The 27,530-nt window shown below is 46.8% G+C and overlaps 1 protein-coding gene across 3 annotated transcripts in view; it reads right to left on the bottom strand.

Moving 5' to 3' along the window:
* Nucleotides 1–27,530, bottom strand: part of INSC (INSC, spindle orientation adaptor protein) — a 132,906-nt gene that overhangs the window by 2,498 nt on the left and 102,878 nt on the right. For all 3 annotated transcript variants that reach the window (XM_012801662.1, XM_003781133.1, XM_003781134.1), the window contains 5 exons: nucleotides 24,051–24,222; nucleotides 19,160–19,338; nucleotides 8,275–8,341; nucleotides 5,284–5,439; nucleotides 4,039–4,115 (listed from right to left, as the gene is read on the bottom strand). In XM_012801662.1, the coding sequence (XP_012657116.1) occupies nucleotides 4,039–4,115; nucleotides 5,284–5,439; nucleotides 8,275–8,341; nucleotides 19,160–19,338; nucleotides 24,051–24,222 (651 nt within the window). The remainder of the gene's footprint in view (nucleotides 1–4,038; nucleotides 4,116–5,283; nucleotides 5,440–8,274; nucleotides 8,342–19,159; nucleotides 19,339–24,050; nucleotides 24,223–27,530) is intronic.

The following is a 27,530-nucleotide window of genomic DNA, read 5'->3' as shown; positions in this document are numbered from 1 at the left end:
TGGAGAGAGAAAGAGAAATAATGACAAAGAAAATAAATGAGAGGGAGAGACAGCACCGTTGGGGGGGGCAGAAGAGGTAGGAGAAGGTGAGGAAGCAGAGAGGGAAAGGATGGAGCAGAGAGAGAGAGAAGGGGCTGATAGGGATAGAAAGAGGGGAGGAGGGAATAAAGAAGGAAGAGAAACTGCTCAGAGAGAAAAGGCAGCCCCTAGAAAGAGAGAAAAGCGAAGAACAAAACAGCAGAGAGAGAAGAGAAACCCTCAGGGCTCCAAGGTCACCAGAAAGCCCATAGGACATGCACCCCACAGGAGCTCAGAGGGCACCCCCACACGCAGTGTCCAGCAGCCTCCAAGGACCCTGCACCTTCCCCAGCCTTCCTCTTAACCTCTGCTCCCCCGGAAGGGTTAACAGCCAGTCATCCAAGAATCTCGTTCCCAAAAAACCTGAAAACACCCGAGTATTAAACAAGCTCACAGCCCACTGTCAGCCACTTCATTAAAGAAAAATCAATTCTGCTCGAGAAAGGCAATCTGAACAGCCACTTTCCCAGACTTGGGAGACGATAATTGAAATTTCCTCCCTCCACCTGAAAAGAGCCTTTGAAACTGGAAAGAAGGCCTTGGGAAGGAGCAGGAAAGGTAGCTGCCCAATCTACCTGCAGGCCAGGCTCCCAGTGACAGCCATCTCAGTGAGATGACCAGGGGACCCTACCCCAGTGTTGGACCAAACCATGGACACCCACCAACACTGGGGCTGGCAGAAGGGGAACAAGTCTGTCAGTCCCAAAGCCAAGTAACAGTCACCAAATTCAAGATTCTATGGAGATATAAAGATATGGAGGATGGGGGGGAGCCCCTATTCTAAGAAGGTTCCAGGCTAGAGAGGGAGAAATAAAAATCTTCATGAGTCAACATACAAAAACCAAAGCTATGAGAGGGGAAGAGAAAGAGCATGGTTGAAAACAGGATGGTCTGGTCACAAAGTGCAGGCCTTCCGAGTCAGGCAGGCCTGTGTCTGAATCCAAGTGCCTCCCACCTACAACATGATTCATACAATGTGCTTCAGACTGGGTCAGAGGAAATCCAGGAGGGAGGCCCAGGTACAAACTGTGAACTTCCTGTCTTTGTAACACAGAGGGCACCTAGAAAGCGTCATGGAGGAGAAGGATTTAGATCTGAGCCTTAAGGAATGAGCAGGATTTTGATAAACAGAGTTGCAGAAAGGGCATTTGCTTGGGGCAAGGGCCAAGGTACAGGTCAGGATACTCTGGCCTAGAGGAGGTGGACAGGTCTGGAAACAACAGGAGGCCTTCAGGCTCCCAGGGTGGGTTGGAGCCAGGCTGTGAGGGGCTGGACAGGTGGATAGGAGCCCACACATAGATGATGGGGAACCATGGAAACCATGGGGGCTCCATGGAAGTATCCCTTAAGAAGATGAACTCAAGGGCAGCACCTGTGGCTCCAGGAGTAGGGCGCCAGCCCCATATACCGGGTGTGGTGAGTTCAAGCCCGGCCCCAGCCAAAACTGCCAAAAAAAAAAAAAAGAAGAAGAAGAAGATGAACTCAGCAGCCACATGGAGAATGGACTGAGAAGGGAAGGATTTCCTTCAAAATCCACCAACACCTCCAGAAGAACAAACACAATCACTTTTCCACTTGAAAATCCATTAAGTGACTTAAGACAGTAGCCTATCCCTTTTGTATACTCTCCTTCAAGCTAAAAAAAAAACAAAAATGGCAACAACAATAACAATAAGCCCTTCATGTCTGCATGGAGCAGGTTCCCCAAGGCTTTCAATGCTACCAACATTTCCTCAGGGCCTCTGCAGAGTCTGGCTGGCTGTGGGAGCTACCAAGACACAGGCAGGGGAGGCCAATCATCGCATGCCAGCCAGCTGTAAATTTCCACTCGTTTCATTTGCTAGATCGAGCACAATTAAGAGGGTCTGAGGCTTGGTGCCTATAGCTCAACGGGCTAAGGAGCCAGCCACATACACCTAAGGTGGCGGGTTTGAATCCCCAGCCCGGACCCGCCAAAACAACAATGACGGCTGCAACCAAAAAATAGCCGGGCGTTGTGGCGGGCGCCTGTGGTCCCAGCTACTTGGGAGGCAGAGGCAGGAGACTCGCTTGAGCCCAGAAGTTGGAGGTTGCTGTGAGCTGTGATGCCACAGCACTCTACCCAGGGGGACAGCTTGAGGCTCTGTCTCAAACAAAAAAAAAAAAAAGAAAGAAAGAGGGTCTGAGAACACAGATGAAGAAAAGTTCTTTATTTTCACTAACCTCTAATTGAAACTTAGCATTTCCTTTGACAGTGAATGCAGCCTTAGCAGTCTCTGTGACCTGTGTTCGTGAGCAGGAATCACAGATAATTTCAGAGCCCATTCCAGTTGTTGAAGGTCCTTTCACATATCATTTACAATCATCAGTAATCAAGATCATAGTACCCACTGCTAGGTCTTATTTAATGATTGGTTAACAAGCACATCTACTAATATGTCATGTGTTAAAATATTTCAGTAATCATTACTGTAATATAGTTGGTTCCTTTTAAATTCTATATATTTTAGGCATTTAAAAGATCATTCTGCAAAAGGGGGGTCCATAAGCTTCACCAAATGCACAAAAAGAGTTAATACCAGAATACTATAGGAGGACAAAGATTTTTCTTTTTTTCTACAAACAGCTGCACCCTGATAGCCTAGAAGAGCGAATGTCACACAGAACCATTCAGTAAACATTTATTGAGTAGAATTGAGTAGAATTTAGTGCACTTAGTGACTTGCCAAATGTCACACAGCTCATTAATGGTAAGACCAGGACAGTCTGTCTGACTATAATGCCCCACTGTTTCTACAATTGCACAACAGTCATCCGGAACTCCCAGGAATGAGATGAGCTCAGTTAGAAAATGATGAAGTGAGGGGAGGGCTTTACTGAAACAGCGGGGACAATCTTTAAATCCATGGCTTCTCTCTTCCTCCATGAGGACCAAAGACCTGGCACTCTCTTCTGGAAGTTAAACGGCCCTGTTTACACAATGGCCTCCCTGCTACTCAACGCTTCCAAATGGGGACTTCTTCTTGGGGACTTTTTATGGCCCTGGGAGGGAAGAGCATGTCAACAAAGCAGGTATTCCCTGCCTAGCACAGTCGAACACTCCATGGCAGATCTCTAGCATCAAGAAGTTGGGAGGAGGCCTCCAGAACAGGCTCACTTGAGTTCAGGGGAAAGAGCCTGGTGGCTGGCTGAATAATTCATTCTTATTTCTTTCCATCCTAGCCCATGAAGGAAGAGGGGCCACCGTGCTGGAAGAGCACCAGCAGAGGGGCTTTTATCACTGTGTCCTCTTTGGGCCAAGCAGGAGACCACCCTGTCCTAACTCCCATGTTCTGTCACATCCCCCACCACCTCACACTCTGCTGCCTGCCACTGGGGCTTTGATGTACCTTTAAGATTCCCCAGAACCTCAAGAGTTCACAGTTACAAAAACTATGGTGATAGAACAACAGGGGGTTTCTTGGTGTCCCATCTTTCACATATACGATCTCATAATATTTTCATAGGTTTTGTTTTTTGTTTTTTGGGTTTTTTTTTTTTTTTTTTTGAGACAGAGCCTCAAGCTATCCCCCTGGGTAGAGTGCTGTGGCATCAAAGCTCAAAGCAACCTCCAACTCCTGGGCTCAAGCGAGTCTCCTGCCTCAGCCTCCCAAGTAGCTGGGACCACAGGCACCTGCCACAGCACCTGGCTATTTTTTGGTTGCAGCCGTCATTGTTGTTTTGGTGTGCCCAGGTTGGATTCAAACCCGCCACCTTATGTGTATGTGGCTGGTGCCTTAGCCACTTGAGCCACAGGCGCCAAGCCATTGGTTTTATTAAGTGAAAAAAGTATTACAACTATCACTAAATTATAGAGAAAAACAAAAACCCCATGAGGTTTTATGGCTTACTCAAGCCAAGCATGCCATAACCAATTCTCCTGGGCCCTGGTCTACAATTCCCAAGGCCAGGGAATATGCTGGGGGAAGACAAAGCACTCACCAGGCAGGCCACAAGCACAGCGTCACTGCTGTTCCTCTCTGATGGGGATCTGCAGAGCTCGATGAGACGGGACATACCTGCATGAGACACAGGGAGAACTCCACACCTGGGACATGGAACCTGGCCAGGCCTGACCCAGAGGTGCTGGTCCTCTCTCAGACACCCACTGTGCATGGTGCCCTAAAGAGGCAGGTGGCTCCCAGGGCCCCATCGGTCTCCCTGTGCCAGGGAAGGAGGCTCATCCAGCTGAAGAAGTTCATGGTAGAGACTTTCCACTTCGTCAGAGTAAACAGGTCCTGGCCAAGGCCAAGGCCAGTTGGAGCATCAAAGCCAAATCCACAAGTGCCAGAACACTGGCTAGAACTGAATTTAGCACAAACTGCACTAGCGATATTGCCCTGAGAATAAACTTCTCAGCTTTACTTTTCTTTTTCCCCCATTGCTTATTTCAGCTAGAAAATATATTGTGGATAGCGGCGCCTGTGGCTCAAAGGAGTAGGGCGCCAGCCCCATATGCTGGAGGTGGCGGGTTCAAACCCACCTCCAGTCAAAAACTGCAAAAAAAAAAAAAAAAGACAAAAGAAAATATATTGTGGCTAAAATAACAAAAAAGAAACCCTACAAACTCTAATAATGTTTTCTGGTGCTCTACTGAGGAAAGTTAAATAAATGACTTAGCTTTTCGATGCATATCGACTTTTTTCAAATTCTTAAAAGAAAAACAAGGTGATTCTAAGACAGTGTTAGAAGGTACACAGACAGTCTGTGTGTTTACGCCCCCATGAAGTCTTTGTGGGGAAGTAACCCTCTGTCTGCTACCTCTTGCTGTTCCGCGGGGTACATGGATGATTGGTGACATAAATGTAATGATAATGAACTGAAGGACCAATGAACCGATGAGTGGATAAGTAAACAAATGAGGAAATGAATAACTAAGTGAACACATGAGTAAGTGAATGAGTGAATGAAAGAATGGGGACCTAATTACCAAGGAGTCTGCAGGTGAGTCACTACTCTGGCCAACTTCACCTCTCTCGGCCCTTTCTCTTTCTTGCTCCTGCCATAGGTTACAAACTAAAGCAGGGGCCGCACCCTGGACCTCTCTCCCAGCACTTCCCAGCACCCAGAGAGTGGGGCTCACCCTACTCAGCCCTCACCCTGTTTTCACTGTTCCTACTATGAAATCACTGCAGCTCCCCTCTCACAGCCCCCCATTCCACTACAGCCACAGTCAGTGCCACTTACAGCTGAGCCGCACGGCCTCCCGGGCCACATCTGGGTCTCGACTGAGCCGGGCCAGGGTCACTGCAGCTTTCTGCTGGACCCTTTCACAGGCTGCCACCTCAGCAGGGGTCCCAGACCTTGGCTTCTCAGACAGCATGCCCATGATAAGCTGGACCCCTGAGTAGGAAGCAATGGACAGTTAGTACCTACCTGCAGTGTGAAGCCTTCCCCGTGGGTCAGATGGCTACAGGCTACCAGGATGACTTAGGAGGGCTCACCCACAGATAGCACGCTGGACAAGGCCACTCTTCTCCTCCTGCTCCCTAAGGGTGTCTTTGATTCCATGTACCAAATCATTATACTTCAAAGGGACACCTAAGGACATCTTTATTTTTTTAATGCTATTACTGAGCTTTTCCTGCATAGCCATATTAAATTCACAGTAAATACATGATCCCCTCACCTCCCAATAGCCTCAAGAGCTAGGTGCTGTTATCATTCCATTTTTCAGGTTGAGAAAAAAGTGAAATATCTTGCCCAGGCTCACACAGTTAGGAGTTAAGGGAGGTGGTCTTGGAACTCACATAACTGGCTTCTCTCCATTACCTCTTCACCTCTGATGCTGGCTGCATCTGAGACAGGTCCAGAGGTGACAAGCCCTCTGGTAAGAGGTGACCCACACCTGGATAATAACTACATCAAATGTGAAACAGCAGACTCAAGCACTGGAAGAAAGTGGAGTAGATAGACGGAGATTTAGCCCTGCTGAGAAGCCTCTCACCTTCCCCTAAAACTAGACCTGTCTCCTGATTGTTCTGGAAACTATTCCCACATCCACTCCCCCTCCTTGCCTTGGCCCACTCTTTCTGCAGGGATGTCATTCTTTCCCTTCTGCGCTGGGTGAATACCCCTACCGTGCAGGCTGTAGGGAAAGTCCACCTCCTATGTGAGCCCGGCCTAATCTTCCCTTTTCTGCACCCAGTAGCTCCTGCCAGCTTAGAACTTAAACCAGGCATGACCCAAGGATGTATTGTGCTTTGTTTTGCTGCCCCACAAACTGTCTAAATTTTTGTTGATAGCCAAATTAAGATATTTTCATAAAAATCCAGATTTCTGACCTATAAATATTGCCTCCTGACTGACAGCACTAGACCCACATTTCTGCATAACAACACTTTGCTGACGCTTATTCCAAGCTTACTGTTTTAAAGGAGACTGATCGAGTCTCCAGGGAGCCACCTCACCGTTTACATGGCCTGTCGATGGTGTGATGTCGAAGTTGGCAACCTGGGACTTAGGCCATGGGTGCTGAAAGCCCAGCCTGCACTTGAGGGCCTGCCCTGTCCAGTCCTAGGAGCCTCACTCACTCTCTTCCAGTGGCCCCTGACTGCACTGCCACATTGCTGACCCCTTCAAATATTGCACCTCTTTTGCAAATAGTCCCTTCAACAAACTCTCCTCCATTAAACCCTGCGAGACTGACACTACTTCCTGAAAGAGCAGACTGGCTCAGCACAGAGCTTTCTCTTTCAGATACTCGTCTCACATCTTCACGCTAATCCCCACATCAGCCCTGTGAGGCAGGTGTTACTACTGTTCCCATTGTCCAGATGGAAAAACAGAGAGGCCATGTGGCTGGTAAATAACAGAGTCTGGTTTCACACCTACTCTGCCTGGCTCCAGTTTTCAGGCTCGACCACTGTGCCATCCTCTCTCAATTGAACTGTTCAATGGCAGACGTCATACTTTTATTATGCTATCACTCTCGTTGAGTCAAGTTTTCCTTCTAAACTATGAGACCCTCTAGGGCAAAGGCAAAGACATTTATCTCTATGTTCTTATTGTCTCTCTAGCACAGTGATTCTCAACTGTATTAAAGGGCCACAGCATCAGGAAAGTTGAGAACCACTGCTCTAGCACAAGGCCAAGCACAGAGCAGGTCTCAGTAACCATCCACTGAGTCAGTCAACAGCATCTCTGAAACCATAAAATGCTCCAGAGATGCCAGATATTCCAGTCTCAAATTCACAGGTCTGTGGAGACCCACCCCACTGACCACTTGAACATAAGGCCCTAAGTGCTGAAGGAACAGGGCACGCACGATACCACTCAGCCTCTTGGCCTCAGCTGGCTCAGCAAAATTTCTCATTATTAGCTCAATCACATAAAATTAACACAAAATGTCTTTCAATTAGTACTAGAGCAATGGGGGTTGGGGAAGTATATGTTTGTTAAGACAGCAGGGCAGCTTGAGGGGAGGGGGCTTCACAAGCGCAGGAGCAGCCGCTGCCCAGGCTCCCAGCTCACTCTGCCTCATTAGCGTCTCTGGTTTCCAACTGGTTGCTAATTGCTCCCTTATTTCCCAGTCACAGGAAGCCCTCACCACACTGTTCCCAGCTGCGAGGCAACAGCGACCTTGTCCTCCAGCATAGATTGCTTAGACCAGCTTCCAGGCCAGCAAAACCTGGTGCCACCTCACCTGGACCTTGATGACACCTACCCTCGGCACAAGGTGGCAAGGGAGAATGGTGGCAGGGTGGGGTGGAGGGGGGACAGAAGAGATGCTCTTAGGGAGGGGTCAGAGCACCCAGGTCGCCCTGACTTTATAGCTCTTACCGCTTCCCAGGCTCTTCAGTTTTCCACTGAGGCCAAATCCAAGAAGAGAGGAACGATTTAAATTTGGAATGCATCCCTTGGTAGGAATTGATTTTTAACTTTTGAATCATAATGAAATATCTGCCTTCTCCTCCACTTCACCACCCTGAGACCATCTTATTCTTCCTCCTCGCTTTATTTCCCCGTGGTACTATCACCTAAATTATCCTCTCGTTCATCATGTCTCCCACTAGAATCGAAGCCCATGAAAGCAAATAATACAAGCTTATACATATCTGCTCATGCAAACGTGGAGACATATATATTCACATTGCCTACACATAGGCATTCATACGAACACAAAGGGACATGGTCCCCTACACCCAGATCATCATACACAGTGTTGCAAAGACGTACCATTCTCCTGAATGATGTCAGAGGCACACTGCTCTAGGACAGACATGTTTGCCAAGATGGTCACAATCTGGAAAAGAGAATTGAGAAACTAAGAAAGTGGACAGACCGAATGCAAATGGTGCTCTCTACAGACAGGACAGCAGGGGCTACAAAGCTCCCCCTGGACTCTCTACCAGCCACCTGGCCCATCCTTCCGTGCTACTCCCTTCCCTACTCACAGGCTCCTGCCACCCAGATGTAGTTCCCAACTGACTAATGCCTGTTCGTCAGCATATGGCCCTGGGATGTCTCCCAAGGGAGCTAGGAGAGAACTGTGTCACCCTGGGACCCAGCATCCTTCTGTAGGATTCCTCTGGTACCAGGCTCTGACATGCAGACGGAACTGCTAGGTCCTGGGCCCCTCTACCTCCTCTGGGCTGGCTTGCCCTTCTGACAGCCAGCTCACGCCCTGGACTGGGCTGCCCTATCCCAGCTTTTCCCCAGATACTGATCCCACCCAACTTGCAACCTGAAATGAATGAAGGCTAAGGTGCTGTTAGAGAGCATGGGTAGGAAGAGACAGCATTACACCCCAAGCATCGGGGTTACATGGAATCTAATGAGGAAAGTTCCTGTTCAGTTGTACTTCACAAGTCTGTGGGCCTTAAGTATCATTTGTTAGTCACCACGGAAAGGCTCTTCCTGTAGGAAAGGGACGCTGACATCCATGGACAGTGAGTCTTGGTTACAACTTCAAGGGCTATAACTGACCTCCCCTGTATCCCCAGTATATTCAAGGGGCCATAGAGAGCTCAAAGCACAAACTGAATTAAGGGATGGACTAGCAAGAAACCTATTCCAGGGACCCCAAACTGTAAAGGGTATCAAAACGCTACTGGGATATATAGGAAATATGGTGCCTACTAACTTAGATACCACCCACAACACTACACCCAACAGAAACAACACAAAAATCCATCCACTTTCACAGAAGCCAACAGCACTCTCCAGTGGTAATTGAAATAAATAATAAAATGAAAACCATGGGCATATCTCTCTTGAGAGGTTTCTTCAAAGCTTGCAGCATGTAGGCAAAGGTCTCCACCTTGGAGACGGCAATTGACATTCTCTGAGTGCAATTTAGGAGCCTTCAATTCTGAAACTGGAGAGTAATTTGATGTCTACCAAGAAAGAGTATGATCTAGATTTTAATTGGCTTAATATTGGCATATTATTCTGCATCACAAATAAAAATTCCTTCTTTTAAACAGAAAGGAAAAAATTTGCCACATTAATAGAATGTCTATCTCCCTCTCCTCCCCCCACCCCAAACACTTGTTGAAAGGGAACTCCACGTTCTTCGGCTGCTGCAGTGACCATGTGTGACGGCCCCTTCCAGCTTGGGCCCAGTTAGGGGCTGGGTGGGGAAGCATGGCTGGAGCCGGTGGCCAGGGGAGAGACAAGAGAACACCCCCAAAACTTTATCCTAAAGGCACTCTGAATCATCGGAGGTTTTATGAGAGGCGTGACAAGCTCACACGTGCATTTTAAAAAGAGAATAGGACAAAAGGAGGTTTCGGACTTGGAAACCCTTTTTCTTTTCCCATCTTTTGGGACTGAGAGTTTGTGAGCCGAGAGGACAGCATGAGAGGAAAAAGTTGAGCTGAAGATGCAGACCAAAAGGGAAGGTTCCCGAGAGGCATAACGCACAAAGTGGTCTGTGGGAGGAGGTAACAGCTAAGTCCATGTCGGTCTGGAGTTGAGGTGGCTTTCTCCGGGCTGTCAGCAGCTGCACGGAGCGTGGCCTCTGTCCCCACCTTACAGGGACTGTGCGCTCAAACCATCAACCGCCTGGCCTCGCTGAATAAAATCGCTTGCTTAGCCTGAAGATTCATAAAGGAAGGGAGGAAGGAAGAAAAGAAGGAGGGAGGAGAGGAAGGAAGAGAGGAAGGAAGGGAAAGAGGGACAAAATGAAAAAGGAAAAGGAAACCTTTGTCTGCAGCAAGGAGTTCATCACGCAGTAATTATTAGCTGTGTCACAGGCACCAAGTAGGTCTTTGTGTCAGACTAATTTAGATCCTGTTAATGAAAATTACTTCCTCTTTACAGAGCCTGTACCCCATGTGGTTTTCTGGAGGTGTAGATGAAGTATTCAATTAAGCTCAATTTGAATAAATGCCAATTATGCCCTGCTTTCAGTCCCCCTTTGGAAAGATCCTTGTACGCACGGTGATGTAGAGGGGAAAGAGGTCAGTGTTTAGCCTCACAGCCAAGCCCACCGCTGGGATTTCAGGGCCAAGTAGTTTACCTGGTCCGACACAAGATAGCAATGCTTCCAGGGGACAGAGTGCAGGAGCCAGGCAGACAGGTCCTCTGGGCCAGGCTAATCCGGCCTGATGATGTTCAATCAAATCCAATTCCTCCTGAGTGAAAGGGCACTGTTGCCCCTGCAGGTGTTTGGTAAATCCAGAGGATATCGCCCTTGAGAGCAGCCCTAGGTGGAGGCAGCGTAACGTGTGGCTCAACCCTCATATAAATCCTGGCTCAATCACTTTATCTTCCTTATGACCTTGGCCATGTCACTTAACCTTCCGTTCCTTGGTTGACGAAGGTGTATTCATTTTCTATTGCTGCTGTAACAAATTACCACCAACGTAGTGGCTTAAAGCAACACACTGTTATTATCTTGCAGTTCTGGCTGTCAGAAGTCCTGAATGAGTCTTACACAGCAAAAGTCCAGGTGTTGACAGATCTTACTTCCTTCTGGAGGCTCTAGGGGAAAAATCCACTTCCTTGCCCTTTCCAGCTTGTGCAGGCTGCTGGCATTCCTTGCCCCTTGGCAGTGATCCTTCTCGCCTCTGCTGCCTTCATCACATCTTGTTCTCTGATGTTGACCCTTCTGCCTCCCTTTTATAAGAATCCTTATGATTACACTAGACTCTCCAGGTTAATCCATGATAATAGTCCTATACCAAGATCCTCAATTCAGTCACATCTACAAAATCCCTTTTGGCATCTAAAGTAAATTATTCACAGGCCTAGAGAAGTAAGACATGGACCTCTTTGGGGGGAGACCACAAGAGATAAAAATAAGATAATTCATAAGACTCTGATGAGCATCAGTGAATTAAGCACCCTTTGTGAAATAAAAGGAATATAACTTCCCTTTGGGGCATAGAGCTTGAAAGGATCTAGGCCTTGAAAGACTGTGTCCAGGAGAGCCAACCACCAACACTCAGTTCCTGGCCTTCAGGGCTGAGCACCGGTGTTGCCAAGATGGGCTGCGAATGTGAGATCCCTTCCAGAGGGGTCCTAGTCCCAGAGCAGGAGGAGCCCTTTCTACGAGAGGAACAATGTGTGCTTGCTACCTTCTGTGGCATTTGGAAATTATTTTTTCCTGGCCTCCAAAGACATTTGGAAAATTGAAGTGAATAGCAAATTGACCCAGACTAACAGGGGACCTCCCACGTCACTGGTTCAAGAAGAAAGGCCCCTGTGTGGTAGGAAGGAGTTTGGCAAAGACATTTGCCATCAAAACAGGCAGAGGAAAAGGCTCACCATGTGCTGGCCCAGAACAAGTGTTCTGGAACCTTGCCCAAAAACTGATGCCAGGGTATGACCCAGGCCTGCCTCGTCCACCCTCCACGGTGTCTCAGCAGTCAGCCCTGTTCCTGTTCACACCCTGGGTCTTGCCCACGTTCCCTTTCTTTAGCTGTGGTGTAAACCAATACTGAAAAAAACACTTCATAAAAGGCAAGTGAAGAATCATCAGGATACCCAAATAGAGACCAGTGCTCTGATCTAATAGAACTTACAACACAGAAAATCTGCCATATGTGTAATGAAAAGTTATGATTACTCTTACACTGTGGAGGGATTAGGATAGAATGACCAACAGTTTATATGACTATATAATTGCAATTTCTCCTTAACTGCCAGATAGAATATTCAGATTTGCATTATCACTGTGTTAACTCTGTAAACTCTACAGTGAAAAATGTTATCTGCAGCCCAGAGACCAGCAAGCAAAATCATTCTCAGTCTTTAGGGAAAGCTCTGAGCTTTCTCTCTGCCCTGCCCTCTTCCTTCTACACCACTTTGTTTACCAAAGAGCAGAAAGAAATGTACCATTGCATTATGCACACTAGTTGAGGTCCCCCCAAATACTTTCCCTCCTCCTGGTCTCCCCCCTCACCTCCCCTCACTCTCCTCCTCCCTTCTACTTTCTGGACTATAGTTATGTTTTACCATTCATATGAGTGTGTAGGTGATTATATATTGATTTCATAGTAGTATTGAGTACATTGGATAATTTTTTCCCCATTCTTGAGATACTTTACTAAGAAAAGTGTGTTCCAGCTCCATCCAGGTAAACATAAAAGATGTAAAGTCTCCATCTTTTTATGGCTACATAGTATTCTATGGTGTACATATACCACAATTTGTTAATCCATTCATGGATCAATGCACACTTGCGCTGTTTCCATGTCTTGGCAATTATGAATTGGGCTGCAATAAATATTCTGGTGCAAATGTCTTTGTTGTAAAGTGATTTTTAATCATCTGGGTATATACCGAGTAGAGGAATTGCAGGATTGAACGGCAGTTCTTCTTCTAGTTCCTTGAGTATTCTCCAAAGTTCTTTCCAAAAAGGTCGTATTAGCTTGCATTCCCACCAGCAGTGTAGGAGTGTTTCCTTCTCTTCCCATCCACACCAACACCTGTAGTTTTGGGATTTTGTGATGTGGGCTAAACTCACTGGAGTTAGGTGATATCTCAAAGTGGTTTTGATTTGTATTTCTCTGATGATTAAGGACGATGAGCATTTTTTCTTGTGTTTGTAGGCCATGCGCCTGTCTTTGTCAGAAAAGTTTCTGTGCTAGTCTCTTGCGCACATAGAAATGGGGTTATTTGTTCTTTTCTTACTGATTAGTTTGAGTTCTCTGTAGATTCTAGTTATCAGACCTTTGTCAGAAGCATAACCTGCAAAAATTTTCTTCCATTCTGAAGGTTGTCTGTTTGCTTTACTTATTGTGCTCTTGGCTGTGCAAAAGCTTTTTAGTTTGATCAGATCCCAGTAATGTATTTTTGGTGTTGCTTCAATTGCCTGGAGGATCCTCCTCATAAAATATTCTCCCAGGCCGATATCTTCAAGTGTTTTCCCTGCACTCTCTTCTAGTTATTTTTATAGTTTCATGTCTTAAGTTTAAATCTTTTATCCAATGAGAATCAATCTGTGTAAATGGTGAAAGGTAGGGGTCCAGTTTCAGTCTTCTACAGGTTGCCAGCCAGTTCACCAAACCCCATTTTAAAAAAAAGAGTATAATTGTCTTACCACAACAAGTCAGTGAGGTGATGGATGTGTTAATCAGTTCCATGTAAGCATGTCACATTGTATATCAAATCAGTACACTGAACCCCATACATGCATCAATGTACACAGTTATGATTTAATAATAATAATAATAATAAAAGAGCAGAAAGAATCCGGACAAGGATGGACATCGGTTCAAAGAGTTAAGGGATCTAAGAGAGGAAAGGTGTGGTCTCTTCCATCACACTTCCTTTCCCAAGGCCAGAGAGGCGAAGGGACCAGCAGGAGACACAGGCCTCTCTGCCTCTCCTGCTTTCTTTTGAGCCTTTCCCGCCCCCCGGCAGGCATGGCCAGAGGACCCAGGACAGAGCTGGGCTGGACAGGCACCTGCCGAGGCCCAGAGACAAACACACTGCTCCTTCTTTCTAGCTCTTGGATCTTTTCACTGACAGGCCCATCAGGGAGAAAAGGTAAGATGAGAGGGCTGAGATTCAGCCTCAGGACGGAGAGCCACAAGAGCCATCCCACTGTTTTGGATGTAGGACTCATGCTGTTGGTGGACCAGGCCACAGGACTCTCCCTGGTAAGACTCAGTTCTCCCTCCCTGGGGACAGCATGGATGTCAGGGTGTAAGCCTTGCAGTGTGACAGCATGTAAATGCCAGCACCCCCCAGTAGGGGTAGGGACCTTGCAGCCTTTGGATTTCAAGATTATTCTTTTTTTCAAGATTTATTCTCGCCACAAAGGAGGCGAGAAAAACTTCATCTTTTTCTGCTGCACCCTTTTAATGAAAAGGTTGTTCTGTAAAATTTGGATCCAGTCAAAAGGCCACACTTCAGGACCTTAAGGACCTAGAAAGCCACATGTGGCCTTAAGGCCACAGGTTTCCCACGCTGTGAGGGATTTCTGGAGCAGTCAAGACTGAGTGTTATGATCCTGAGCTCCTCCAAACCTCTCCAGGGAGGCTGATACGTGTATGTCTCATACACAAACACACCCACCCCTCTGAGAGGCTTACAGACACACATACACATCCCCACACATGCACATAACTTACGTATGCCCACACAAATTGAAAAACATATACCCCACATGAATTCACACCAAACAATACTCCCCACCACATCAACTACATTTCCTGACCCTACCTTCTTGCCCCAAAGCTGATATGCCCTGTCTCAGACCCATCGTAATCCCTAGTCTATCAGAGACCCCAAACCCCATTCAATACTAAGTATTCACTTTCTAAATACTTCATGAGCATTATCTCATCTAATCATCACAATGACACGAGGAGGGAGGAAATGTTATAATCCTCATTACACAGATGTGGAAATAATGGATCAGAGAGGTTACGTGATTTGTCCAGTGTAACACTGGACAATAACTCTGGGAAATAACAGAGCCAGGATTTGAACTCAGGTCTGTCTGAACCCCAAACTCATGCTATTTGTGCTGTTTAGAATGTACCGTATATGTGTATGTAACATATACACATAACAGAGCTTTATAAACTATAGAGGGCTTTTAAGATGTAAGTCAAAATTATAATTTCTAGTAATTTGCATTTCTGATAAAAGGTATCCATGATAAGAGCCCAAAGTACTATAAAACTTGGTCATTCTGGCTCAGTGCCCGTACCACAGTGGTTACAGTGCCAGCCACGTACACTGAGGCTGGCAGGTTCGACCCCAGCCCAGGCCGCCTAAACAACAATGACAACTGCAACAAAAAATAGTCGGACATTGTAGTGGGTGCCTGTAGTCCCAACTACTAGGGAAGCTGAGGCAAGAGAGTCGCTTAACCCCAGGAGTTGGGGGTTGCTGTGAGCTGTGATGCCATGGCACTCTACTGAGGGCAACCTAGTAAGACTCTGTTTCAAAAAAAAAAACCTGGTCATTCCAAAATATCAAAGAGATGATGTATTTCTATGAGAAGGGTTTAACACTACTGTGTACCCCTGTGAAAGCAATTAATCTCTGAAGGTCACAAAAAGGCTTAGAAAATATAATATTCATAAAGTATTTAGAACCAAAGTGGATGCTCAGTATTAAATGGGGCTGGGCGTCTCTAATAGAACTAGGGTTTACGATGGGTCTGAGACAGGGAGTATCAGCTTTGGAGCAAGAAGGTAGGGTCAGGAAATGTAGTTAATGTGGTGAGGAGTGTCGTCTGGTGTGAATTAATGTGTGGTATGTGTTTGTTAGTTTGTGTGGGCATATGCATTGTGAATTGACAATATTCATTCCTGGGTTCATTCATCCTGGGTTGTCCCTGCTTGATGGGCAGGACAGAGATACTCCAACACACCTGGAGGTAGGCTCTTTCCCCTGTCAAGTCTGTAGCTGGGGTCCCTGGACAGCATGACCCCTGGAAAATACCTCCTGGGCATGAAAACACAAGACTACCCAAGTCTCCTGTAAGGCAGAACATCCTTGGTGCTTGCCCAAATCCAGCCTCTCACACTGCCCTCCTCTAGATTAGCTGAAATGGATGGTAGAGCCCAGCCCCCCCCCCCCCCCCCCCATCCACACCACACAGTCAGTACAGGATAGGCAGGCCCAGCCAGGCTTCTGTTGGACAAATTAAATGGAGCCAGCTTGCCAGGATTATGGAGGCGTTCTCGTTGAGATGTCCAAACAGAGGTGGGCAAAGTATAGATCCAAGACCAAGAGGCTCCTCCAAACGGCATTGGCGTCACTGGCAGATTCATTACTGGAAGCCTCATGGGGCATTTAATCTCTTAAGTATCTCCAGGGCGGTGAGCACTTCAGAGGCTAATTCATCTTCTTTGTCTTCATTACCCAGAGCCCTCTGATCACCTTAATCCTCCCTCCGCCACAGGAAAGAGTCATTTGTTTCTTTAATGGGTGCACTCTCACTAGCTAAGTGGTTGCTCTGAGCCAGGGCAGAAGGTGAATTCATCCTGAGGACAGTGGGAGCCGTGCCTGGCTCAGACACGGGTCACAGGAGAAGCTCTGGACTCCAGATGCAGAGAGAACTATCCTCCTACAGCTTGACCATTTCTCCCACCCCTGAATGCCTTCTTTCCAAGAATCCGTGAGGCTTCAATAGGAGGATCAGTCACTCCTTGAAATAAGAATGGGGTCTCTGCACATAGAGTCACACGGTGGCAGAGCCAAAAGAGGCTACACCCATTTTACAGGTAGAGGAACTACTCTCTGGAGGCTCCCATTCCATGCTGTGTGCCATGCGTTCAAAGGCCCCAATAATAACACTGACAGTGGCTTCCCCTGATTTAGTAGTTTCTCTGTACCTGAATCCATGCTAATAGTTTATATTTGTTAGTTTATTCAATTATTTCAACTTTATAAAGTGTGTATTATTTGTCCCCATTTTACAGATGAAGAAAGTGAGGCTCAGAGAAAAATGCCGAAGGAGGAATGATTATTAACAGTAGACGAGCTTCGAACTCAGGTCATCTGACTCTAGAATTTCTGTTCCTGTTGCCCCACTACTAGATCTTATAGGAAATGACCAGAGTCGGCCATAGGAGAAGCATTTGAAGGTGAAGGGACCTGAACTCATGTCAGGCAGGTGAGAGACTCAGCCACTGGTGGTATCTCACTGAAGTAAGACAGAGCACAGTGCAGGCCCTCTGGCCCCTTCCCCACAACCAAAGGCTATGACTACAGTGGACACTGGGCCTGGCCCCCTCAGGAGGCAATTGGGCCAACAGCCAGCCCATTGGACCACCACTCCTTATCCTTGGTACTGACATACCTTGTCTCTGTGGAGGCGTGTCCAACTCCTAAGAGATCAGACTGGAAAGGAAGTCTGGAATCATATCACACACAGTTTGGAAGGCCAAGCTGAGGATTTATTGGATACTTCACTATTTGTGCTCTTCCTTGGAGCATCAGGTTTGGAAAGTAATGATATTCATCATTTATGGAGAACTTGGTAGGGACTGAGCCATATATCATGTTCTTACATGTATCATCTCCCTCACCCTCATAATAACCATGCAAAGTGGATGCTAGTATCCCAATTAACAGAGGAAAAAACCAGCACCCAAGAGTCTTTGACTTGCCCAAAGTCACCCAATAACTGGCCAGGACAGAGTCAACACCCTATCTCTGTGATCCCACAGCCTCACTGCCTCCTACATGTCATTTTCAAGGATGGCAGAGGATGAGAGTCAAAGTTCAAAGTCTAAATCGGGGTTTAAATTTAATCAGGTAAGTTACTTGACAGCCACATGATTTTCACACATCCTCTTGCACCTCAATGTTGTAAGCTATAAAATGCATCAGATCTCACCAGTGTCCTGGATTATTAGAACCCTCATATGCAAATGCTTAGATACTAGAAAGTGCTCTCTGAATGGGAGCTTTGATGGTTAGCTGCCCTTACACAGATCCGAAGGATATGAAACAACTGACAAAGTGCCATCCTGCTTCTTCCTTTTTAGACCCCAAACAAGCATTTGGGGAATTTCACCAAGGGAGCCAGCTTTGGGCTAGAGGTCTTAAGAAATCTGGAGAACATGGGTCATGCCCTCTGAGTAGAAAAAAAAAAATCACATGAAAAAATTAAGAGGAATAAATATCATTTAGGTAAGTCAACACTGCACTGTGAGGTATGCACTTCCAGTCAAGGAGACAATTCCAGAGAGCAGAAGCCATCAGGGAAGGCTCTCCTAGAGCTGTTGGGGTGGGAGCCAGAACTCAGAGCTGTGGCAGCTTCAGCTAAGAGATGAGGCTGGAAGGAACAGAAGGGCTATGGCTAAAATGTAAATAAAGAGAAGCTGGGGTAAGGGATAGAGGCTCCTCTAACTTAGAGCTCAGGTTCCTGATGGAATTTACAGGGACCTATAACCCCTCTGATTACCACCCCCACTGTGGTGGGGAAATAGAGGCCACGGGTAGCCAGAGGTAGGATAGGATAAAATTCCAGGACAGCCAAGCTCAAAGAGCCTTTTAAACCTGATTCAATACTTGCAAACATTTTTAGTAGTAAGGCCCATTTTTCCAGCAAACAAAACTTTTCACAGAGACCAAATATATATATATATATATATATATAAACATTGTGTCTGATGTGGAAGTTGAGGCCCAGAATGAAGATCCTGCTCTAAGTTCCTCTCCTTTATGGAGGCCAAGAGGGAAGCAAATCACTGCAGGGTACATCAGATGGGCACCCACATGACTGGGACATCGGCCTTTGGAGGAAGTCCAGGCACTTTCCCGTGGATCTTTCTGCCTCCGGGGATGGGCATTCTGAATGGACACAGAGGAAGACCCTATTGTGGTTGGGGCAAGAAGAGGGGGCGAGGTGCTCAAAGAGAGGCTCCAAGGTCAATGAGAGATGTCGAAAACATATCCTTTTACCTTCCTACAGAAGGCAAAACTCAGAATGTCAGCAAAAGAACCTAACAAGACTGACCGAGTGCTGCCAGGCCATGTGTCCCCTTGCCCCAGAAACCAAGCATGGGCCTCCTCCCTTTCTCCCCATGGTGATGGAGCACAGGCCTCCTCCCTTTCTCCCCATGGTGATGGAGCACAGGCCTCCTCCCTTTGTCTCCACGGTGACAGAGCACGGGGGGGTGCTCCCTTCCAAGCTTCTCACCTGGTCCCGGGTGTAAGGCGTGTCCACTCTCTGCTTGTCACCACAGGCTTCCAGGAGGACGCGGATAGCATTCAGCTGCAGTAGCATCTCACAGGCCATTGTGTCAAAGAAGGTGATATTGGCAAGGGCCGCAGAGGCCAGCAGGAAGACTTCCCCCGATGAGGCCTCTTGGCACAGTTCTGGATGGCAAAGCAGAAGAAAACAGCTTCAGTGCCAAGTGTTTTCTTATCAGTTCTCTCATTTGGTTTCTACAATAGCTCTGGGAGATCAGCTGGGCAGATGTTACAAAATCCAATTTACAGATAAGGAAAGTAGTTAATGGAGAGGAAAAAGTGACTGTCTACACAGTTGGCAAAGCTGCGATTTGAGAGCTGGTATGTGACTCTTACTCATGCCTTCAGACAACAAGAATTGATCTTGGAATGGCACATGAATAAAACAGGTCAGGTCCTTGCCCTTGCTGAGCTTACATTCTACTAGGGTGCAAGAGAAAATGAACTTTTTTTTGCAGTTTTTGGCCAGGGCTGGGTTTGAACCTCCCACCTCTGGTATATGGGGCCGGTGCCCTACTCCTTTGAGCCATAGGCGCCGCCCGAGAAAATGAAATTTTAAACATAAATAATCACATATTCCAGTAACATGAGAGAGAAAATAAATAATGCCAAGACAGAGGATAAGTAGGGGCTACTGAGATGCATCAGGAGGGAACCCCTAAAAGTATGACTTTACAGCTAAGCTCTGAAGGAAAGAATGTTCTAGACCACAGGAACAACATGTACAAAGCTGTGAGGCAGGAAAGAGGTCTTGCCCTTTACCATCTCTGGTAATGCAAACCAAACTGCTAATTTGCCTTAAGGAAGGCTAAAGGTAAGCAAAGCAGCTCCACGCCCCCCCCCCCCACACTTACACCTGACACGTTCCCCTTTGGGCCCCACAGGGTCTGGGATGGGCCCCAGGGGGAAGCATGAGAGGCTCTGTCCATGGGCCTTCCCCCAGCCCAATGAATGCGACTTTTGACCCTCAGCTTCAACTTAATCACCCATCAAGACCCTTCCCAGGTCCAGGCCTCTCCTACTGATAACCCCTCTATTAAACCGCAGGAGGAGAGACCACATTTCAGGAAAACAGCCCCAGGGAGAGAAAGCATGAACAGCCTCAGGAGAAAGCGTAAACTCTGCTCTGCCCTGCTCCCTACTTCTCCTCTGTCTTCCTCTCCCACAAAGAGTCTGTACTTCCAGGCTCTGATGCTGCACCTGACACCTCTTGGCACCTTCCCTTGCCTCACTTACTGGTCCCTACCTACAAAGGGACAGATAACACTACTCACAAACCCGCAGTGGGCCACATGCTGTGCCACTACATTCTGAGCACTCTCAAATAGAAAAGACTTGTCTCCACTTAGGACCTGCTGAGTCTCAGAGAAGCTTCTGGTAGCCACAGAAGCCACCATGCATGGGCGTATACTCCATGCCAGTCACTGCTGTACCTATTTTTACCTCATTAAATCATTTAATCCTTATAACTATCTGATTTTTATCACTATTTTATAAATAAAGGCATTAAGGGTTTGCATGTTAAATGTTTTGCCCATGATCTTATGGATCTTATGGCCAGTAAGTAATTATTGGAGGCTAGAATCAAATCCAGGTCTTCCCAACCTGTTGTTTTGTTTGTTTGTTTTTGGTTTTTTCTGTATTACAGGTTCCTTCTTATATTTCAGGCTTTTCGACTGATTCCCAGTAATGCTCCTGCAAACCTAGGCTTCAGTCCTATCAGAAGGGTAATGCCTGGCTCTGGGCACCTCTGCTCCCCACAGCCCCTGAGTGATCCCTCACAATCATGATCTACTCTCCCAGGGCTGAGAGAACAGCTTAGCCAAGGAATTAAGACCTCTGTGATTTCCCTTGTCCATTGATTATCCTTCCAACTTGGTGGGAACCACTGGAGTCATTCAACCCCTTCTAGGCCACCCCCCTCCATCCAGGGTTTGAAGTGAGACTACAGAGCTCAGTGACCCACTTCATGTAAGATTTCTTCTATGTCCAAGCACTCCTCATTCTCATGCAGTTGCCATTGCTGCCGACACGGCAATTATTAACACGGCCATCTAAGTGCCTTTTAATTTTGCTGCACATTTATTTGAACTACAGTCTGAGTCACCTGGGATGTGTTAGGAAAATTAAATTGAGGATTCCAGTGACTCATTTATAAATGTTTCCTGGGAATGGCAAGAAATTGGAGGGCCATTTCCCACCAAAAAACAGAGCTCTGGCTTCTTGCCCAGAAGGCATCTGCTGACTCTCAGGGTACACCCTACAATGCATCTTTATCAGGGTGAAATAAATAGGAAGACTCCTCATCTCCAGGGATAAATCCAGCCTGGGCGAAGAAGCAAGAATGGACCTACAACGACAGTGAAAGGTCATTTTGGCTACATGTGTTTTTGTTTATTTGTTTTATTATATGATAATATTTATAAATTGGGAGATTTTCTATAAAACTTAGCATTTTTGTCTTAGCTTTAAAAATCTAGGCCTTTCCTATAAGGCAATAATCAATTGGGTTTTACCAATGACTATCCCCAGTTAGTCAGTGTATGGGCTGTTCAGTTCAACACAGGACTTAGACCCCCTTATATTCTTCTTCCATCTGGCTCTCTTCAACTCATTTATATTTCTTGCTAGGCTCTGGAAGATGCTTGAGTATGAGGCTTCTGCATGTTTCGTGGCTTCGAGAAACTTCTTCAAACTCTCTAGGCCTAGATTTCTTCTCCCAGAAAGAAGGCAAGAAAGCTATGGTCTCCTGAGCTCCTTCTAGCCAAGACTTGCAACAAGTGGCTTCCATGTGTTCTCAAATTTGAATAAACATGGGATGTTGGTAAATTGGCCTCTCCTAACCTGGCTGGTGGGCACCACTGCCCCCATGGCTAGAATTAGCCATAAAGTCAATTCGTCTGATGTCTCCTATGTGCAAAGTACTTGCAGATCTTAAAATTCTAGAGCCTGAAAGACCTTTTAAAGAAATTACTTGCACACTCTTGTTCTATATATTATGAAACTATGAAGAGAGCTTTACAGCATGACATTGCAATGAGTGGCAGGATCTCACCTGGTGCTGGCTTAGGGCTGACCAACAACCCAATAGCTGTTTGCTGAATAGATGATTAAAAAGCCAGAATCCAAACCCAGGTTCCATGCTGCCCCTAAATTTGTGCTATCCCAGATATTTCCAGCTCTGATATGGTGACTCTAAGAGCTAACACTGAATTTTCTGATGAAATTAATCTTCATTCAGTGTCAATAAAATATGCATATAGAGGACAACAATAGAGATAGGAAGAGAAGTAGAAACACAGATTGCCAACAGCAATTTTAAAAGAAAGGAGGTGGAATGGATTAACAAGCTGTGGTGTATGGATACCATGGAATACCGTTCAGCCACTAAAAAGATGGAGACTTTACATCTTTTGCATTAACCTGGATGGAACTGAAATACATTCTTCTTAGTAAAGCATCCCAAGAATGGAGAAGCAAGAATCCAATGTACTCAATTCTGATATGAAGACAATTGATGACTTAGTACATGGTGGGGAGTGGGGAAATTGGGGGAGTGGACAGGAGGGAGTAGGGTGAGGAGTCACGGTGTGTGACACACCTCTTTGGAAATGGGACACAATTATAAGGACTTTACCTGATAAATGCAATCAGTGTAACCTGGTTCTCTGTACCTTCACTGAATCCTCAACAATAAATAAAATAAAATAAAATAAAATAAAGGAGGTGGTTTGTAAAACAAGTTCCCTGAGCATTGTATCCAGATGTGTCCTTCTCACTTCCCCAGTTTAGCAAAGGAAAGCTAGGAGGAGAGCATATTGTAGATAAGGGCTATGATTCTCCCGCCAGGAGCACGTGTGTCTGACTAGGGGAATCTGGAAGAGTCAGCACTTTCAAGGCCCCATGATGTGAGATTGCTGGTGAGATTTCTCTTCAAGAAGCCACTTGCCCTGATCATCACTGCCACACTTGTTGGGTACAACAATTGAGACTCAAGGAACAAAGCCTATCAGAGTCTCTCAGGCCCAGGATCTGATCCAAAAAATCCAAGGTCCCATTCCTCCCAGGGTATGTCCTGGACTCCCTTCTAAAAGGCCAACTCATCCCACATCATCCACAATTCAAGCTGTTTCTTTGGGGACTGCACACATTTAATAGGAAATTAAACTTGACAGCAGAGCTCTTCAAAGCCCAATTTTGATTCATTAACAGTGGGATTTCAGGATAAACCATAGGCGTAATCCCACCAATCACCCTCCCTCCACCCAGCCTCCCCCCTCCCCTCCCTCTCTCCTTTCCCCATATTCTTGAGCTAAAATTGGGTTATAGTTTTTCTATGAAAGCTATAAATTAGTTTCATAGTAGGGCTGAGTACATTGGATACTTTTTCTTCCATTCTTGAGATACTTTGCTAAGAAGAATATTTTCCAGTTCCATCCATGTAAACATGAAGGAGGTAAAGTGTCCATCTTTCTTTATGACTGCATAGTATTTCATGGTATGGTTTATCTTATAAGAGTACATGTGAATCTCTCTAAATGTAGAATATAAACGTCTTAACACAATAACTAAGAAAATGACATGAAAGCTATGTTAACCAGTTGGATGAAAGTATTTCAAATTGTATATAGCAACATCACTCTGTACTCCATGATAGCATTAATGTACACAGATATGATTTAATAAAGAAAAAGTGGGATTTCAGCAAGTATCAGCAGGGATGCAAGAGATATCTGGGGTATCATGAAAAGTGGACAGGAAGGCCTTCCTGGCTCTTCCTGCAGCCAACAGTGGCCCAGCCCTCTCAGCCACAGGCCCCACCACCCAGAGTAACTCACTGATGAGGGCTGTCACAATCTCCTCCATGCTCTCCAGGAAGCTACTGAGGTGTTGAGTGAAGGGAAGATGTGGGGAGGTGACCTGAGCCACCACTGCAGCCGCCTCAGCCCGCGTGGCCTCTGAGTGGCTGTCATCAGTCAGGATGTCAGCCAAGCACAAAACGCCGTCCACCTGCAGATGGAGAGAGGGAGCTTCCCTGTGCATGGGGGAGGGCATCGCTGCTCATGATGTTAATGACACAGATCGAGACCCCCTACGCTGGCTTCCCAGAACAGCCCAGGGCCCCGTGTGGAGCCATGGGCAACCAGGTGACAAGGCCTCCAGAATGATCCATAGCACCTGGGAGCCTCTCCTTTGAGTCCAGCACAGGTCAGTGACCTCCCATAGGCTTTCTGGATAGCAGACATCAAGCCAAATATCCAGAAGCTGGACCCTGGTCATCTACCACAGCAAAAGGTAATAGAAAGAGCAGTCACTTAGCAATGACTGGCCCGCCTTTCCTTGCTATCTGACTTGCCATCAGTCACTTAGCCTCTTTAAGATTCTGCCTCATTAACAGGGTATCAGGGGATTAAGGAGACAAAGCAGGCAATGCCTGATCCAGAAGAGACCCTCAAGAAGTGCTGGCTCCTCCTCTCTTCCTTGGATTTAGCAACAGGCTAGGTTCAATCTTCCTTTCCCTATCTTGTCCTGCACCATCCTCCCCACAGAAAGAGGGGTGCTGCTTCCCTGCTAGCCTTGCTCTTGGTCCTTACCAGTGAGGAGCAGCCTGGTGGGCCAGATAAGGACATCAGCTAGCTTCCCAGCACTGATCAGGCCTGCTCTCGGCATGCAAATTGAGGCTTACTGAGTGCTTACAATGTGCCAGGCACCACTCTAAGTAGAATACATACGTTATTACTCCATCTACTCCTTACAATAACCTTCTGAGGTCAGTATTATTTATCCCCATTTTACAGACGAGGAAACCGAGACAGAGAAAGTTCCACTGACTTTCTCTTGATCACAAACTTTAAAAGTAGTTGGTTTAGGATTGGAACCTGAGTGGGTCTGGCTTTAAAGCCCAGCTTTTTTTTGGAGACAAGAGTCTTACTCTGTCACCCTGTGTAGACAGAGTGCTGTGACATCATCATTGCTCACAGCAACCTCAAACTCTTGGGCTCAAGCAATCCTCTTGCCTCAGCCTCCTGAGTAGCTGGGACTACAGGCACCTGCCACAACCCCTGGACTCATTTTTCTATTTTTAGTAGAGATTGGGTCTGGCTTTGCTCAGGCTGGTCTTGAACTCCTGAGTTCAGGTGATCCACCCACCTCGGCCTCCCTCAGTGCTAAGATTACAGGTGTGAGCACCACGTCTGGCCTTAAAGCCCAGATTTTGAGCAGGATGTTACACTGCCTTCTGAGAATGGCACCTGAGCTCAGCCCTGCAGCCTCAGTCAAGGGGTCAGCACATGAGAACTGTTGGAGAACAAGGGCAGTAACTTGTCAAGGTTAGCACAAAGGTACGATTGCAGCCCCTAGATTGCAGCCCCTGAGGACCCTGCCACCAAGCACCAAAAAGTCCTTCCCTGGTTAGGAGTGGGAGGTAGGAAACGGTGAAGGGTAGCCTGTGCTAAGACTCAGGCTTCTGTCCCTGCCTCTTGCCACTCAGCTCTGGTGGGTCTCCAGAGGTCTGCGTTTTGTTTGACTAATTACCACCTCTGAGTTCTGTGCCTCCCTTAAATGGCTCTTGGGAACTGTAAGGTCCATTAGCTATGAAAGCCTTTGGCAATCTCAGGCTCAAAGGAGACAAATGTGGAAACAGGAGCCCAGGGAACTGTCTGCAATAAAATTCACCTGGATGTGCTTAATAAAAGGGAACACACAGCTGCCGGGCAGCCCCCGGCAGGACTGGATTCACGCCAGGTGCTTCACTAACAGGCCCTCAGAGAGGGGCCTCATTTGGGCCCAGGGAAGAGAAGGGGGGGCTGCTCTGGGCCTAGAAACAGGAAGCACCCCTGTTGCCAATACAAGAAGGCTCTCAGCCTTCCTGGCCTTCTTCATCTTCCTCCTTCCAGCACCAATCAAGCCCTTTTCTAAGAAGCTACAGAATCTCTAATGGGGAATGTCTCAGTCACTCCAGTCTCCTTAATCTTAGTTGCAGATGCTACCCTGGTCCCCGACTCAGGTGGGAACACTGGTCAAACTCACCAGCATCCTGCCCTAGTCGCCAGCATGCACATGAAGATAAGCCAAAGTGAACCCTCGGAGAGACCAAGAACTTGATGATCCCGAGGCCTGGTGCCACCCACGGACTGGCTCCAGCCCACTCCCCAGTCCAGAATTCAGCTCTGCAAACCCACTGAGTAAAACTGTGAGCTCACATTGCATGCCAGGCCTCCGGGCTGAAGGAAAGGTGCACCAGGAAAAATGCCCCTCACATTTGGCCCCCTCACAGGGACGGTGACTTCCCACAAGGAGGCTCTACAGCTAGGCCTCCTGATGGTGGAAGCTGCCTCTGATGTAGGCCCACGCCTCAGCAGGAAGGTGTCTCCTTGGGGCACCCACACACTTCTGCCACCATCACAGCATGTAGCACACTGATGGGCCCTGATTCTTCAAGTGAGGCCTGCGGACCAACTGCATCAAATCCAGGAAGAGTTTCTTAAAAGCAGATTCCTGTGCCCCACACAGACCTACCCCATGAAAATCTCTGGGGGAGGCCTGGGAATCTGCCGATTAACAGGTGCACAGCTGACCTGCATGCACCAGCGATTTGGAAAAGCACTACCATAGTGTGACTCTCTGTCTGGTTCCCCTGTTCCCCTGCCACTTTGGCAAGCCTGGGGACCACAGCTTGTTCACTCTTGGCTGCTCCAGGCCTGGCACATAGTATAAGCTTTCGGTAAATGGAGAATGGATGCAAGAAAGTAAACTCTGACCTATGACTTGAGGATGCATTTCAGACAAGGGAAGGCAGGGGAATGGGCCTGCTGACGGAGGGAATATTGTGAGCGAAGGCCATTATAGGAGAAGACAGTACTGGAGAGATAGCTAACGTGAGGACAGAAGTCCCACAGATTCTTGACCACAGGCAAGCACTCCCAGCCTGATATGGGCCCCGATTCCTTTGCTGCCCCTGGGTTTCCCAGAGGACCTGCGGAGTCCTGTCTACACAGTCACCAATTGCTTCTTCTCTTGCTTTCCTTCTAACTTATTTCATAGGCGTCAGATCTCTTTTGGTAATTTATTAGTTATGAAACAAATCATCCCTCCAAAAGAGAGAAAATTTGTCAAATGTATAAAGTATAAACAATAATAAAGTGAACACCTATACATGTATATGTATATGCCCAATATCCGAAAATTCTAAAGGAAATTCAAAAAGAAAAAGAAGTCACCTTGTCTGCCTTTCTAAATCTAATATTTTTACTTTCCCATGCAGGATGGGCCACTACTCTGAGTTTCGTGGTTATTATTTCCTCATTTTCTTTTGAGAT

This window comes from Otolemur garnettii, unplaced genomic scaffold (genome assembly GCF_000181295.1).
Source record: "Otolemur garnettii isolate 467f Iridium unplaced genomic scaffold, OtoGar3 scaffold00001, whole genome shotgun sequence".
Lineage (NCBI taxonomy): Eukaryota > Metazoa > Chordata > Mammalia > Primates > Galagidae > Otolemur > Otolemur garnettii.
The sequence above is the reverse complement of the archived record's forward strand: the minus strand, read 5'-3'. Positions and strand labels throughout refer to the sequence as shown.